The following is a 16,592-nucleotide window of genomic DNA, read 5'->3' on the forward strand; positions in this document are numbered from 1 at the left end:
CCATAGCTCAGGGAAGATCCCCTCATCTGCAAGCGTACCGGAAAGGACCTCCAAAAACTGGAGGTCTATGAGACACCCATGCCTGAGACCTTAGGTAGTTGCTGCCTGTTGGGCTAGATGGCCCAGTGGACTGGCACAATATAGTCCGGCATCCTGTTTCCCACAGTTTCCAACCTGAGGCCTATGGCAAGAACAAAGCTTGGAGAGGAACAAACCATAAGCGCTGGTTCACATGTAACATTAAGCCAGCATCTCATTTGTTTCTTCACAACTTTGGAAAAAGGAGCAGTCTAATACCTGCAATTTGACCAGTGTGCAATGCCAGCCTGCTTGTTTGTTCAAGTTCCTCTTACCATGACAAGCACACTGGGTCTGAAAATAACTTTTCATATATAGATGGTACCTCCAGTATTCTTAGCTGATTTCATTCTGGCAGGGCCTGGGAGGTAGTCCTTCAGATAAGCAGGACCTGTACAGTTTTATATTCCTCTCATGTATCATTGATATTTACAACATATCTGTTCTATTATAAATCATGCTTTCTCTTTTATTTTTCTCTCAGCTCATACCAGTTTCACCAATAACTAGTGGAAAAGCCATCTGCATCCCTCCATAACATGACTCCTCGAGATCACATGAGAAAAATGTCAGTCCTTGGGGAACAGGGAACCTTGGAAGACAAGCATTTATACCGGTTAGCAAGTGGTATGGCAGCAGGCGGTAAGATGGAATACTGACCAACATTTCGGCCCAAAATATATCAAAGGCCACCCATTTCTCTAGTGATCCTCTTGTGTGCTAAGATCAGCAGAAGGGCACCTTTTTGGAAGTTCTACCACCCCTAGAAGTGAGAGGAGGCAGTGGCCTGGGAAGGGGCAGCTCCTAGGTTGTGAAATTTCCTCCCCACAGATGTGCCCTCATTATGTAGCTTCTGTTGCATACCCTCCAACTTCCTACTGGTCAACACTGGGACGCTTGTGGGAGCCAGCTGATTCGCATTAGAAGACCAAAAAATTAGCACCATTTGGTCCAGCACTCTGGCGTAAGGCAGGTGATTTGTATGAGAGCATGAGACCAAAAAATGGAACATTCCAGGATCCAATCAGAAGTGATGATGGCTTCTTTAATTCTGGGATGTCCCACTCAAATTGGAACGGTTGAGGGGTATGCTATCATATGTTGAAGACAAACATCTTTACCCTGGCTTTTAACACACGAGATATATGTTTTCAGGACCCATCCTAATTTTGTGACTTGTTTCAGTTTTTAATATTTGAGCTCAAACTATTGTCCTGGGACCTAATGGTGAAGAGTGGGTAAAAAATAGAATAGAGATAGATTAGATAGATAGATAGATAGATAGATAGATAGATAGATAGACAGATAATCGAATCGAATCAAATAGAGAGATAATGAGAGAACTTTGGCAGGTTGATATTGAGAGCAATGGCTACCATACTACTCCACCTAATTAAAAATTTCTCCACATTTCATTATAAATTCACTTTGTTTTTAAATTATATGTGTAATCTATGGGTTTATGTGCAGTATCACACTGATATCTGTTGCACAAGAACAATATCTAAGTGGAAAAGTGGGGAAAATTCCAAAAAAATTTACTGATTGCAATTAATCCCATAAAATACCATTTATATGGCAGCAAAATATTTTGTCATCCTGTTTTTCTTCAACTTTTATTAATGTTAGATAAATTTATCAACTGAATTTAGCAATGGAATACTTAGAACCTTGAAATAAGGAGGTGAAGATACTATTTCGGATAATTTTCTGTTTGGACTCTGATTTCTGGCATCTATGATATATATTTACTCAAAGATACATGGTCTGATTTGTGTTAGAATTGCGACAGAGACAAGAGATTATAATGAGAAACCAGATGATGGCAGTAAATCCACAACTAATGGGAGCAGGTCAGCAGAGAATCCAAGCCATTCCTGCACAGTTTGAGCCTCGGTTCATGGAAAGGTATTCTCTTTCAACTGTTAAAGAGGCTTTGCCTAAACTATTCATTATGAAGGAAAAAACACATCCTCTGCCTGCAGCTGTCATAATGCTTAAAGAATACTTATACTAGTTATGGGTTATGAGAACTGTCATCCAAAACATCTGGAGAACACCTGGATGGAAAAAGCTAACCTGAAGGTCCCATCTGCACCATATATTTACAGTGGTATCATACTACTTTAAAAAGCATTGGCATATCCAAGGAATCATGGGAACTGTAGTTTGTTACTAAGAGTTGTCAGGAAACCCCCTAACCACAATTTCTCTTATAAAGCTACAATTCTCAAAATTATTTAACAGTGAACCCCTCTTCCCAGGAAATGCTGGGATTGGAAGCTCTGTGAAGGGAGCAGGGGTATTCTAACAACTCAGTGCTAGTGGTGGTTTATGTGTTATTGTTACTGAACTTGCCCTTTATGGGTGGTGGGTAAGAAATGTGAGTCTGGCATACTTAACATAAATTAGCCTTTAAATATGCATTGGTTTTCTACAGAGTATAAGCACTGGATGGTAAAAGAACGGTCTTGTTTGATATCCACAAGTTATTGTATTAGTTGCATAATATCTAAGCATAAAATAGCATATATTTGATTGGCAGTTCTAAAAATGCTTTAAGCTTTCCTGGTCCTTTCTCCACAGACTCCCCACCCCCCTTTGTAAGCTGTGGCACTGTCTCTTTCTACTCTTATCATGCTCTGTCCATCGGCAGGCAACCTGCTCATCAGTAGGGGCAGTGGCTCTGCCAAGTGTTTATTATAGCTGTATTCCAGGGCTCTGTATACCGAATGAGTAACCATAGGCTGTCTGGTCTATTTTGCCAATTAGTGTGCCATTTATATGGCAGCAAAATATTTTGCCATCCTGTTTTTCTTCAACTTTTATTAATGTTAGATAAATTTATCAACTGAATAGCTTTCCTCTGCAGTAACTGCTGCAAAGATGTCCCTGCCTTAACCAGATACTTCTCTACCATCCTAGAGATTTGTTACCTTCAACTGAGATGTTGGCACCAGCTGATCCCAGGCAGATTCATGTAGCTTCCCACCTTGGCCCTTCGGTTCCACAGCATGCCACCATGCCAAACCTTTTATCCAACCGCGTTTACCAAGGGGCAGGTAAGAGACAATGATGGCTGGAGCATTCTCACCCATCAATAACGGTTGTCATAGTGCTTGGCTGGGGGAACTTATGGCCTTCCAGATGCTGAATTACCGTACCTCTGGTCACTGGCCATGCTGGATATGAATCCAAGGAATATTGCAAGGTGACACAAGCCCTGAAACAGTTCCTTCCTGCCCATGTCTTCCTCTACATTGGGGGATCAAGACTGGAAAAAAACTTGTAAGGAAAACCAGCTATTAGCTACATGTAAAAATGAAAATGAAGGCAGCTTACATCTTGCTTCTGTGATTCAGAGCTACTGTTTAATACATAGCTGCAAAGCTATGCACATGTCATCAATTAGTAAATCAGCTTGTGTACCCCGCATGGTACTTCCCATGCACAAGTGGGAGGTGTCAGTGGGCCCAGCAAAGCACCATCATTTGCAGAAGTACAATTTTTAAAGAGAAAAAAACCACTAGCTCTCCAATCAGTTGTTGCTTGTCCACCCTTCTGCAGGTAGTATGCCCAATGACGGAGCACACTCAGTGGATATGGACTACTGACTGACTGTTGCAGAGGGAGGTTCAGAAACCTAGGTGGGAGGGGAAATGGAATGGAATAGAGGAGGCTGGCTGGAACACTAAACAGGACGACACCATAGTGCAACATTTTGCTGCAGATCCCATTTGTAAATAACATTAGCAGATACGATGAAATATTCAGAACACACTGTCCAACAACCAGAAACAACACCCTGAGAGGTAGGAACCATGAGGGGTTGGACCATGTGAAAAGGCTAGACTGCCATCTATGGGTAGAGATATTAAATACACCATAATCCTTATTACAGGCTGTGGGGAAAGGATGTGCCATGTTAACAAGCAATCAGAATCTGGGTCATTGAGACAGTCCATTCACATGCTTGGAATTCTTCAACTGTCAGACAGATTCCAGAACACATATGCATCTTTCACTTGTCTTCAATGCAATACAAAATATACATTCACTCTTCCTCTTAGCAAACATTTCTATGCCATGTAACATTTTTCAAATAGTTATCTCTCGCAAGATTTGGATTGAAAACTGGCAATGCATGCAGACCTCAACTGTGGAATCTGGTGGCCAGTGTGCTCCACTAAATTATTTTATGCACCACAAAATTCACAATATTCAGTGGGGGTAAGGGTGGGGGAAACCACTTAACTTTTGTGTTTAAATGCTACAATCCAAACAAGCACTTAACTTGGAAGCAAGTTCTATTGGAAATCAATGGGACTTCTTTACAAGTAAAATGTACTTCACATTGTGGTGCCTGTTAATAATGTCAATCTGGTGAGGAACTTAAGAACATCAGAAGAGCCCTGCTGGGTGAGGCTAGTCCAGCATCCTGTCCTCACAGTGGCCAACCAGATGCCTGTGGGAAGCCTGCAAGCCAGACATGAGTACAACAGCATTCTGCCCACCTGTGATTCCCAGCAACTGGTATTTAGTGGCCAGGGACAATGCTCCTCACCAATGACTGGGTCAGGACTTTGAGAGGAAGACAGCAGAGCTTTTTTAAGTTTTAAGATTTCCCCATTGCAAAGCCCAGGAATGAAGCCCTCATCTAGGGCACTGCATGAGATGAGGTGCAGGCTTAAATAGCAATGCTAGGGAAACTGTGGTGTGACACAGCCCTTGGCAGCAAAGCGCCAGGAAGTTTGCTAGATAGTGAACGAGTCTGCAACTGAAATTCACTTGCCCTACTTCTTTTGCAGAAACCCTTGAGAGTTTTTTTAAAAAATGCACATCACTGCATGATTACATGTTGTAGCTATTCTTCTCTCCAATAGCTACCCCTTCGTTTGTTTTGTGTGCATTAATCTGCAATTACATGACATAACTATTCAACTAATAATATTTAACCCTCTACCTTTTTTTTTTTAAGGATATAGTTTCCTCCAACCAGAATCCATGGAAGCTGTAACCAGACGGCAGGAATTGGTCCAGAAACAAAATATTGCCAGGTAGAGTAATTACAATAGAACTTGGAATAATAACGGGGAAAGGCAGACCTCTTAGTTTTTCTGCTAGTTTTCTTCACTGTCCTACTAGAGTGAATTAAGATAGTGGGCACCTAAAACATTTTGACACTTACTCATACTTCACACTTGGGGCTTCCTGGCAGGTTTTCCACAGTCAGCTGGTTGGCCGATGTGAGAACAGGATGCTGGACTAAATGGCCCATTGGCCTGATCCAGCAGGCTTCCTTATGTTCTCCTTGTAACCTGTTTGTTCAGTATTTATCCTGGTTTGCTTGCACAAAGTTTACATGGTGTTTAAACTATGTCTTGTCTTTACTGAACATTTCTTCTGATTTGTTCATGGGGCAGTTATCTTGATTTGCTTGTTCGGTGCTTACATGCCTTCTTGTTACTCATTTGTTTATCCCACACATTTCTGAGCATTTTCTCAACACTTTCCTGGGCTTTTTTTTTTTTTTTTTTAAAAAAGTGAATTTGTTATTCTTACAGTGACAGCACACTTTAACTGCACAACCCTAAAGTTCCAGTATGGACTTGTATCCCTCCTACAAAAGTAGTGGCAGTCTATCCTCAGTATGAAGTCAGCTAAGCAGTATTATTGGGTTTGTGGGCTGGAATTGGTTAAGAGTTTCAACATGACTGCTCTTCAGGCATTCAGTATGAATCCCTGAAGGTGCTCTCAGGCACAACTGGGCGATCCTGCCCCCTAGACGCTGAAGCATATACAGTGGTACCTCGCAAGACGAAATCAATTCGTTCTGCGAGTTTTTTCGTCTTGCGAATTTTCCGTCTTGCGAAGCACGGATTCAAAAACCTCAAAAAAGTCTTCAACAACCTCAAAAAAGGCTACCACACTGCGTGCTATGAGTCGCTCCTTGAAGTCAAATCGCAACTGCACCTCTTCAAGCAATGCACCCTGGGTATTAACGGTTTTAAGAAAAAGGAAACAAACTTGCAAGACGTCTTGCGAAGCAAGCCCATAGGGAAATTCGTCTTGTGAAGCAACTCAAAAAAATGAAAAAATCTTTCGTCTTGAGAGTTTTTCGTCTTACGAGGCATTCGTCTTGGGAGGTACCACTGTATCAGCCATGCCCCCTGGCTGACATGGTCTGCATTAATCTGAAGGGGGCTCTATGCGCACTGAGGTTCCTCTGTGGGGAAATGAAGCATGCTCAGTTGGGAAGGGGGCATATAAGTTGGGTCAATGTTCAAGCATGAGAGCTACTCTTTGTTTTCCTGCCTTGGTGAAGTGATCATGTGATTGCCTAACCATATGCTGAGCTCACATGAACAGCTGCATTATATAAAGTGGCTCTCTCAAGGCCTCAGGCAGAGAAGGCTAAATAGTTCATCTCCTTTTATGCATTCCTCATTGCTTATACCATGTTCATTGCACAGGATGGAGATGGAAATGAATGCCATTTTCCAACAAAAAGAAATAGAGAAAGCTCACCGCAAGGGATTGTTGGGGCTGGAAGGCCCCTTTCTTTATCACGGCATGCCGGCTAGCCCAGTTGCTTTCAGAGGGAGGCACAGGGTACCCGAAGGCCATCTTCCTAACGATTTGTACGTCCATCGTACTACTCTTGACGAACTTCATGGCAACACCATGGTGATGGCCACCAGCCCATACCCACCCGTCAGCACTCTGCAAAGAGAGCGAGGCCGTCGGCCTGGCAGAAGAGCTGGGAATCACAAAGCCACCGAGTGTAACACCAATGGCATCAAGAGCCAAGCGGAGGACAAGAGCATAGACCCTTCCTCCGCAACCGCTGAAGAAGAGAAAGACGACAAAAAAGAAACAGAAGCGGAGATGCTGAGCAAGCATGAACAGAACAAGGTCCAAGCAGAGCCTTCTGCTGCAGCCACCAAAAATGACAAGGAATACGAGCATGGCTTGAGAAAACACTCTGGCAGCCATGAAATGCCCAGTGAAGCAAATGGGTGCAGCAACGGAAATGAGAAAGATCCCAGCAGTTCTTGCACAGCCTTTGATGAGAAGTACACTTATCCGTCAGCGTTCACATTCTCTGCTCTGCCATATGGCTTCTCTGTACCCAGCAACCCACTGCTACCATCAGGTAAGTTAAATTTACCTGCATTTCACACTTTGGAGACCTTCTTTAAAAAGTGAAAAGGCAAAAATGCACCCGTTTTCTGTGTTTAGCACTGAGCTGTACATGGGCGTCTGCTTTTTCAAAACCTCACCTGAAAGCCATGGACATAGCCCGGATTTAAGTTGGGGGGGCAGGGCGGATCACCCACCTATCATCCTCCTCTGTCTTGCAGATTCGGAATGAAATGTCACAACAACAGTTGTTTTAAATTTTCTTTTGACCCCAAGTGCTCATAAATACGTGTCAAAATATTTCTACAATTTCTACTTTTAGTTAAGTATTTTTATCTACTTGATGGTGGGGCAGCTGCCCCCCCCCCCCCCCGGCTATGCCCAATGTGAAAGCCTTAGGAAAGGATATTTTTTGGACAGTAGTGACAGTAGAAGTGTGGGTAAGGAAGGATGGGGAACATTTTTCCACCCATAGGCTGCATTCCCTTCTGAACAACCTTAATGGGGGGGGGGGGTGCTAGTGGTAGATGGGAGCAGAGACAAAAGGTAGGCAGAGCAATAAATGTAAATTTTACCTTTTACAGTAGGTTAGTTTCCACCCACTCACACGTCCCTCTCTGTCCCCCCATCCAGGCAAGCAGCGGGTATTATCCTAATTTAAGGACATATTCCAGCCAGGCATAAACTCTCAAGGAGAATGACCTGGGGAGAAGCAAGTGGTGGCGGCAGTGGAAACAGGTGGCTCAAGGTTCAGACAGAGAGACCTGGAGGGCAGCTTTTGGCCTCCAGGCCAGAGGCTCATAATCTCTGGAGTGTGGGATGTAGAAGGGAATGGCATCATGACTGGAGACGTAGGAGGAAGACAGGTAGCAACATGCAGTGCAATTCTGCCACTTCAAGAACTAAGCTTTTTACAATAACTACAGGAAGCTTTCTTTTTTAAAAAGTAATCTATTTTTTTCAGGAAATCTAAATTCTGAGTTACATATAGGTTGTGTGTGAAATCCATATGCATGGAATCATAGGTGATAAGGAACAATGGTGATACAGAGTATTGTCATGGATAAACTAAAAGCTGCATCGAAACTGTGTGCAGTGACCCATTTTATTCAAAGCATGACCAGAAAAGGGGAGGCAGAATCCTGGAACCCTGAGGGGGTAAAAAACAGAAGTCAGCAGAAGAACTAAGTCCCCCTCCCCGTCGTCATGCTCTGCTGCAAATCATCTTGTTCCAAGATTTCTCTGAAGAGGAGAAACGGCTGCTGTGGTTACTTTACACACAGCTTCAGTGTAATATCTAATTTAACCCCCTAGCATACAACATATTTTTTGCTTCCATTCCCATAGCCACTTCCAGCCTGATTCTGAATGGAGAAGACATTTCTGCCATTGAAGATATCCGCAAGTGGACTGTTGAAGACGTATACAGTTTTATCATCAGCCTTCCAGGATGTTCAGACTATGCACAGGTTATTGCAACAGCTGAGGTTTTCTTAATGAGAATGATGGTTCTTGGAGGCTTGACTTCTTTTATTTAACCAACAAACTTCACTAACAACAAAAAGAACTCTGGTGTAAGAACTGTAAGGAAAAGGAAGTAAAGCGTAGGAAAATCCAGCTGCATTCACTTCTCATAAGACTCAATGGGAGTTACAAAAAAGCTATTTCCTTTCGGCCTCTCCCTTCCTAAACTATTCCCCTTAAAGGAATAATATAGGTTCAATTCAGGTAGTCATAAAGATTAAATATTTGTTTATATCTTCTACAAAGGGATCTATCAATGGTTTTAAAATACGAAATTGTTGGCTAAGGTTCAGCCAAAAACAAAGATATTTAAGTCTCATTGGTTTCAGTGGGAGAGTGTGAAACAGGCTTAAGTTGCCCTCTGAAATTTATGGGTCTTAATTTAATTCGGGTTTTGTGGAGTTGTGCCCCTACATTTTTGTATATTTTGATTAAAAATTAAATTTAAAATAAACTACTTAGAAATACTTGCCATGGAATAAATGTTCCAATAGTGTGAAGAAGAGCTAAAGCATTATTTACATTGGCACAGCAAATGATCAAAGAGTACTTGATGCTGCATCCTTAGTAAAGCTAAGCAGGTCCAGACCTGGTCAACACCTTGGATGGGAGACTAATGGGAACTCCATGCAAGAAGAGCATTAACAGGCTGGGGTAGCCAATCTGGTACCCTCCAGATGTTGTTGGACTCCAGCTCTCATCAGCATAGTCAATGGTCAGAGACCATGGAAGTTGCAGTACAGCAATATCTGGAAGGCATTACATTGGCTCTCTCTGGGGTAACTAGGGAACCATTGGCTAAATTCCTCTCTGAGGGATACCTCTAATGGACACCAACCAAGAGGCACAGAGAATGAAATGCCTGTGGCAAGAAAATGTATTGGTAGACTACTAATAAGATGCTTGCATTGCAGGGGGTTGGACCCTTGTGGCCCTTCCAACTCTACAATTCTAGTAGAAGTTGTGAGCTGTGGCATAGCCTAGCCACCTCCATTCGCTCACTTCTGAAATTGACACTCCAGGAAAACTAGTTGTTGAGATTTGGACAGGTTACAATTTAAATCCAAAACATAAACTAATCAGTAAAATTAAGGTTTTTTTGGCTGTCGGTCTAAGATCTCCCACATCTAAAAGTGGAACCAGTGGCATAGCGCGGGGGTGCAGGGGGGGGCCGTCCGCACCGGGCGCAACATCTGGGGGTTAGGGTTAGGGGGCGCAAATCCACGGGTTAGGGGGCGCAAATTACTTGCCTTGCCCCGGGTGCTGACAACCCACGCTACGCCACTGAGTGGAACTTTACCTATCAAAATCCAGTCAAAATGTGTGGGATGTGAAACACAGGAACAGTCAATTACAACATTCCTAGAGTGTACAGGTTTAGACATGGGGAGGGATGTTTGTCCAGGTGCAGGTAAACTTCCTGTTTCCCTCTGAGCTGGGACAGACTTCCTCCGCGTGTGACTAGAGGTGGGTGTGGCCTCACCTGTGAAGGTAACGACAAAAGCACAGGGCAGGGGCAGCTATCTCTCTCTTCTCTTCCTTCGAAGAAGCAACATCTAAGCTAAAGATGAACTATCTTCTTATAAGATAGATACCAAATGTATATTACTTTATTAAGCCTAAGTCTGCCTTTCTGGGATCTGACGTGAACAGAATGTGAGTAAACCCTTTTTATACTTTTGTAAAGGACTGTGTCCTGTCTTGTATTTTAAGAGGGAATAAAGGGGAAATTACCAGAGTGATTATTATAGAGGTTCTAGCGAACCTGAGCAAATGCTACCGTTGCAAACTTAAGATAAAGGGGAATGTTTTACTCTGCTGATATTTTGGGAACTTGTTAACAAAAGTTGGATAAGGATATAATCAGTCAATATATCCTCTCCTGCATCCCTGTACATTCCCACAAAATGAAATGTTCCGGCACTATTTCTACTCAGACTTTGGTGAATCTCTGAGTGTAGAGTTGCACAGATATAGAGACAGCATTTGGAATACTTTTCTACAATACCAAAACTCTGGATTTGGCACACTGATGAAATAATTAAAAGGGTGCTGTTGATTTATCCTGGTGACTGTGATGTATCATTAAACAAATATATTTTTCTCTAGTTAGAGCATGTTTTTGCTACTTTTGATTTGGTAATTGCCACAATGTGGAAAAATTGAAAAGTGTTTTCACCAACCACATTTTCCTTTTTGTTAAAGATATTTAAAGATCATGCCATTGATGGAGAAACCTTACCGCTACTCACAGAAGAACATCTTTTGGAAACAATGGGATTAAAACTTGGACCTGCATTAAAGATTCGGTCTCAGGTACAGCCAGTAGACATAGTGAAAATCAAAATATGGAATGAAAGATGTGTCCTAGAAAATGTGTGTATGTCTAGCATTTTCACTCTCTTGTTGTGGCTTGTGTTGAGCTCTCTGCCTAACCCCAAATGATAGGCAGGAAATTATTTCTGTAACATTTTTAATTCACAACATACTCTGCTGTTTAAAAATGTAACTGAACATAAGACTAGACAGATCTGCTTAAAAAGGCTGGGATATTACTGAGAATACGGAGGGTATCTTAGTGATATCCACATCTGGCTCAAACACTGAGATGCATGCATCTCCAGAATAGGTTTTCAGGATATAATTAAAGAACAGCTTCTATGCTCTTGGTTCATTGTTTCCACACCCAACTGGAAGTGCAAAAGTGGAACAAGAGACCCGGAGAGTCACTAGCACAACATGAAGTTCAGAATCCAGTAGCATTCCAAGACTCACAAAATAAGGCTGAAACTGTCCTGAATTTTAATAGCAATCATAGCTAGAAATATTTAACCTAGAGACTGAAACATCACTGAGTGTGCATTGCAAAGCCAATGTTGGAATAGTAAAAATTAGTCCAGTCCAGTAAAATTGACCAAAAATCCCATTTACAACATGGTTAACAATAAAACCATGTTTAACAGATTATTACAACTGGGAAAGGTACAGGATGTACAGGATTTAGAGCGAAAATCCAATATGTCTCCCATCTATACAACACAATGTGCATGTTGTACAGTATATGCCAATGTCATCAACACTGGCTGTGTGTATGTGTGTTAAGACTGCACTCTAACTTTTATGCAGCACACACATTTGGTAGCCCGCATATGATTAAACTGACTTCCAAAACCAAAAAAGAGAGGTGTAAATGTTTTTAAAAGAAGCAGCTTCCCCCTTTCCTTCCTTCCCCAGACTAGTAAAATATTGTTTACTTTAGCCTTTATTTCTCTGGCTGTTTTTTTAAAGAAAAAAGGTTAATAAAAATCCACTTCCCTTTTATCTATACAAACAATTAAGATTTAGTGCAAGTCCATTCTACATACCTATCTTCTGTCAGTTTGAATTAACCTTATTGGTCTTGAAGTACTGTTGTTTTTCATTTTAATCATTGTGCAGCTCTTATTGTCTCCTCAGCTTCTCTCTCCCTTCCTCTCTTTAACCTTATCTGATCAAATCCATGACTTGCACTATTGATGGCTCAGAGCATGATAAATGGCAGTACTTGCAGAGAAGGAAAACACTGAACTATTAAGCAGGGGTGAAGGAAGGGGGTGCGGTGGGGACGGTCCAACCCGGGTGTCACCACTGAGGAGGGTGACAAAATGGCAGGTGGCACTCACCGCGGGGCCTGCAGAGCGCCCGAGCCACGCATCTCTCCTGGGAGTGACGTGGTGGCTTGGGTGCCCGCAGGCTCCACACTGCCCAATTTTCCCTCCACCTCTTCTTCAGCTGTAGGGCGGCTGAGTGGGAGGAGGCAGGCAGACTCCTCGGAGGCCCCATGGAGTGTTCTGCTTGCTCCGCCGCTGCTATTAAGTGCCACTTTTCCTTTTTCAATATAAATTGTGCCAAAGCACTTCAGCCATGCCTAGATTTGGAGGAGAGGGAGAGTCAATGGAAGACATCCCTGATTAATTTACTAGTCCAATTTGCTGCCATGAAATGGCTGGATCACCCAGACCTAGAAGGCCCAAATGTCATGTCCTTATCAGTCCTGTGGACAATTTGCTATAGAATGTATGTGTAAAGTTAAGCTGGGCATCAAATGTAATCATTATTTTTAAAAGTAATTACTGTAATTGCTTATCTCTCTAAAGGTGTCCCGGCGTCTGGGCAATGTATTCTACATGATGAATCTTCCTTTGTCCATGCCCACTCCATCTGCTGCGGGCAAGACTTCTGAACCTCCTCCAGATATGCCATTGCCTCTTCAGTGCAACAGTCCTCACGATGCTCTGACCAGTCCTTGCTCCCAGGACCCTGAAACTTCAAAAACAGTTGAACAGATTGTTGCGGAAAGCAGGGAAAATACATCTGATGTAGTTGGAGCTCAGACTGATTTCCAGATGATCAACTACCAGAAAACTTGAAGCAAGTGACACAGTAGAACAGGCATTATAATGAAGCCAGTGGATTTGTAAAAAAAGTTTAAACTTTGGAAATGTGAAGTAACCTGTGTTCACTACAGTTTATTAAATTTATTTTTTTAAAGAACTGAAATCTGTGCAATTTATTTAGTAAATACGAATGCATCAAGGGAGTTTTCCTAAGTTCCCAATAGGAACTTTGTATGGGAAGCTTTGTATAGTGCTGGCCTCCTGCTCCACTGCTGCCCTTAGTATTCCTGGGGTGGGTGTGCTAAGGGCAAGTGGGAGGAGATCAGAAGAGGTATAGATTCTCCCAGGATGATAGTCCATCAAGTGGGTTACAACTGTAAAGACAGGAGGCTCTGCAGATATTATACTTGCTCGCTTCTTGGTCCTCTAGCTATTTTGTTGGACTGCTGACAGGGAAAACAAAACATTATAAAACAGGATGGGTCAGGGAAAGCCTGGGCAAATAAGTCTTCATGAGGCATCTGAAGCAATGAATAGATGATTTGCTCCAGAAGGATGTGGAATCCTTTGGGAGATTGCTTGGAAGAATATATAGAGAAGAATGGACAAAAAATCCCTCCCTCCTTCTCATTAGCAGGACCTTACACAAGACTGCATCCTTTTTCGCAAACAAAAGGGACCTTCTAAGGATACAAACAAGGACACCTTCTGTCTGGCGAACCCACAATTTTTATGCTGGATATTTGACTCACGTTCAGAGTTGCTGTGTGTCAACAATTGGTTCAGCCTCCTCCTGTCACTGGCCATTCAAAAGTTCTATGAATCTATGCAAAATAATTAGGATAAAAATAAAAACAATAAAATGATGATGTATTTTACAAGCATTTTCCACAAACTTTAGGATAAGGGCATTGGAAAAATGTACAGAAACCCATGAGGAGAAAGCAAGCAGTACAGACATGTTTTGTTTTCCTAAAAAGAAATATATTCCTATTCCTATTATTATTATATTATTATTATTTTAAGTTGCCTAAGAATAACTGCTGGAAGTGGGTTGTCAAAAGATGTTACAACATATGAAGACTTTGTTCTTTTAAACAACCCAGTCTACCACCACCTTGTATTTACATCACTGCATCTGCCAGCAACATCACTGTGGTTTTAAACACAAATTGGTAAGAGCATTTGCTCACTAAAAATGGGTAAATATGTTATTAAATTACTGTAACTGACAATTCTAATATTTTATTTAGTTTGTGGATATACTGTATGCTGTTATTTCAAGTGGTACATCCTTTTTAGTCTTTGTCTCTGTAAACAAGGATTATTCATTAGGCTGTTCACCACAAGGCTGTTCAGGAACAGGACACACTTATTCAGTTGTGAATTCAGCCTCTGCTAGTCCCCTACCAGTCTATCATGACCATGCTATTTCTTTGCTTCTGGCTGAGCTACTTACAGTTGGTGGCTTATGTTTTCTGTACTTGCTGGACTTGAGGGTCTCAAAGAATGTTGCTTTGTGGCCTGCTATAATCATTTCCTCCTCTGAACTGATATAAACAAAACGATTTTATTACAAGGATTTTAAACAGAACATGGGCTCTCTCTTTCAAAAGAAATTGGCACTACAAAAGTTACCTGATTATTGTGCTGCTCATAGAAGAGTGACCTCATGGAAGAGTGAGCAAAACAGTACCTTTTCCTTTGCTTTTGAAGTAACATTTTTTTTATCTGGAAAAGCTTCATGAAAGGTTTTTGGTTCATTACTTCCAAATAATGATGAAATCATGAGGAAAGGGAGGCTGAATACAGATCTACTTTCAGCAGGGATAAGAACCTTGTGGCTCTCAAAATGTTTTTGGACTATAACGTTCATCACCATTTCTCATACTGGCTGAAACCAATGGGAGTTAGAGTCTAACAAGATCTGAAGGGCCACAGGATTCCCACCTCTGACTTACAACCTTTTCTTTTTCTCTGAAGAAGAGTTTTAAAATTATTACGATTATTATTACATTTGTATGTTGCTTAATGTGGTAATAGCTTTTAAGTGGTTTACAAGTATAAAGCCAATTACACATACATTCAAATATAAACATCCATATTTAACATATGCAAGAAAGCAATCCAGTTGAAACAATACATCAATTAAAACAGGTGACTTAGGTCAATAGATCAAAGGAATGCCTGTGTAAACAGGCCCATCTTCCATTCTTCTTTTCAAATGTTTTCATTTCATGAGGAATTGCATTTAGAAATCTTGGGAGTTGTGTGCAAGGACATGCAATTATTTTCTGCCCGTCAGGTCTACATGAAAAGTAAGAATACAGGAAAGCTAAGAACCATGTTCCATTAGTCATAAGTATTAAGTTTGCAGTAAGGGAATGGGCATCAAGTGGCTTACTTAGGAACACTTGAAACTGCCTTATTCTGAGATAAGCTATTGGTCCATCTAGCTTGGCTTGTTTACACTAACTGGCAGCAGCTCTCCAGCGTTTCAGACTAGGGGCATTCCCAACCCTACCTGGAGATGCTGGGGGCTGAACATGGGACCTTCTGCATACAAAGCAGGTACTCTACCACAAAGCTTTAACCCTAAAGGAGATACCACAGCCCCGTCCTTAACGTCTTTAACAGCAAGGCAAGCATTATATACAGTGGTCAAGCAAGACCAAGAGACAGAAGCTGCAAACGACACTTTATTTATATACATGCTACCTGTCAGGGTGCATTTTTAACAGTTGTGGAATATTTTATGGTTTCTCCAAAGTCGAGAACAATAAATATCAATATATTGTTTGCTATTCTCTGGGGAATTACCAAGAGCAAGTACTTTTTAACGTAAATTTCCACTGTCTAACCTAGACAGATATTTCAACAAGGTTGTTGGGTTTTAATCAGTTACTTGAGTAAGCTCTTGTAACCACTTCCCGTTACAACTGTTGCTTCAGTTAAAAACCTGCAATTCTTATCGCATTGTATTCCTTCCTGCCCAGCAACAATACATCTCTAGAATGTGAACATTCCTACAATAAACTGCAATGGTTAGGAATAAGCTTTTACATGTGACAGATAGTCTATTGCTGTAGAGAACCTCTACAGAGAAATCAAGATTTTTGTTCAAAAACCTGATGGCTAGAATAACAGAAGAACTACCCTATCATCTCTATGAATATTAATTTATTTTTAACTTTTTCTTTACCACCCTTTCTTTAAAAATCCAAGATGATTTACAACACATAGGGTTTAGGATCTTGTGGATCTCTGAGCTGGGAGGTTCTGGGGTAGACAGGTTCTGCTGGTGTAATTCCTTAACTGTGGCTCAGCCAGAGATACATTGACATATTTTCCCCATCTCAGATGCGTCAAGCCCTGGCTGATTTTAAGCTGCCACAAGCACTGCAAGAAGGTGTTCTGGAGGTTCAGTGGGACTGGGAACAGAGAGTGGGAAGTTCACATGACCTGGGTACT

General features: G+C 41.6%; 2 protein-coding genes across 11 annotated transcripts in view; one reads left to right on the plus strand and one right to left on the minus strand.

Annotated features, from left to right (window-relative positions):
- Positions 1–12,989, minus strand: part of LRRC31 (leucine rich repeat containing 31) — a gene marked incomplete at its 3' end in the record, with an annotated part of 40,259 nt that extends 27,270 nt beyond the window's left edge. For 3 of the 10 annotated variants that reach the window (XM_083739553.1, XM_083739552.1, XM_083739547.1), the window contains exon 1: positions 12,859–12,954. Of the gene's footprint in view, positions 1–569; positions 665–3,014; positions 3,142–3,242; positions 3,353–12,858 lie in introns of those variants that run through there. The other 7 variants (XM_083739550.1, XM_083739542.1, XM_083739549.1 and 4 more) reach the window with 3 other exon arrangements.
- SAMD7 (sterile alpha motif domain containing 7) lies at positions 618–13,580 on the plus strand (the record flags this gene model as incomplete). Its single annotated transcript, XM_083739999.1, has 8 exons — positions 618–720; positions 1,860–1,986; positions 3,004–3,140; positions 5,057–5,135; positions 6,552–7,234; positions 8,569–8,690; positions 10,951–11,061; positions 12,882–13,580. 8 exons carry the CDS (start codon positions 618–620, stop codon positions 13,152–13,154), a joined length of 1,635 nt encoding a protein of 544 aa, XP_083596125.1. The 3' UTR covers positions 13,155–13,580.
- Positions 13,581–16,592: the final 3,012 nt, after the last annotated feature.

This window comes from Podarcis gaigeae, assembly GCF_964106915.1.
Source record: "Podarcis gaigeae genome assembly, chromosome: 5".
Taxonomy (NCBI): domain Eukaryota; kingdom Metazoa; phylum Chordata; class Lepidosauria; order Squamata; family Lacertidae; genus Podarcis; species Podarcis gaigeae.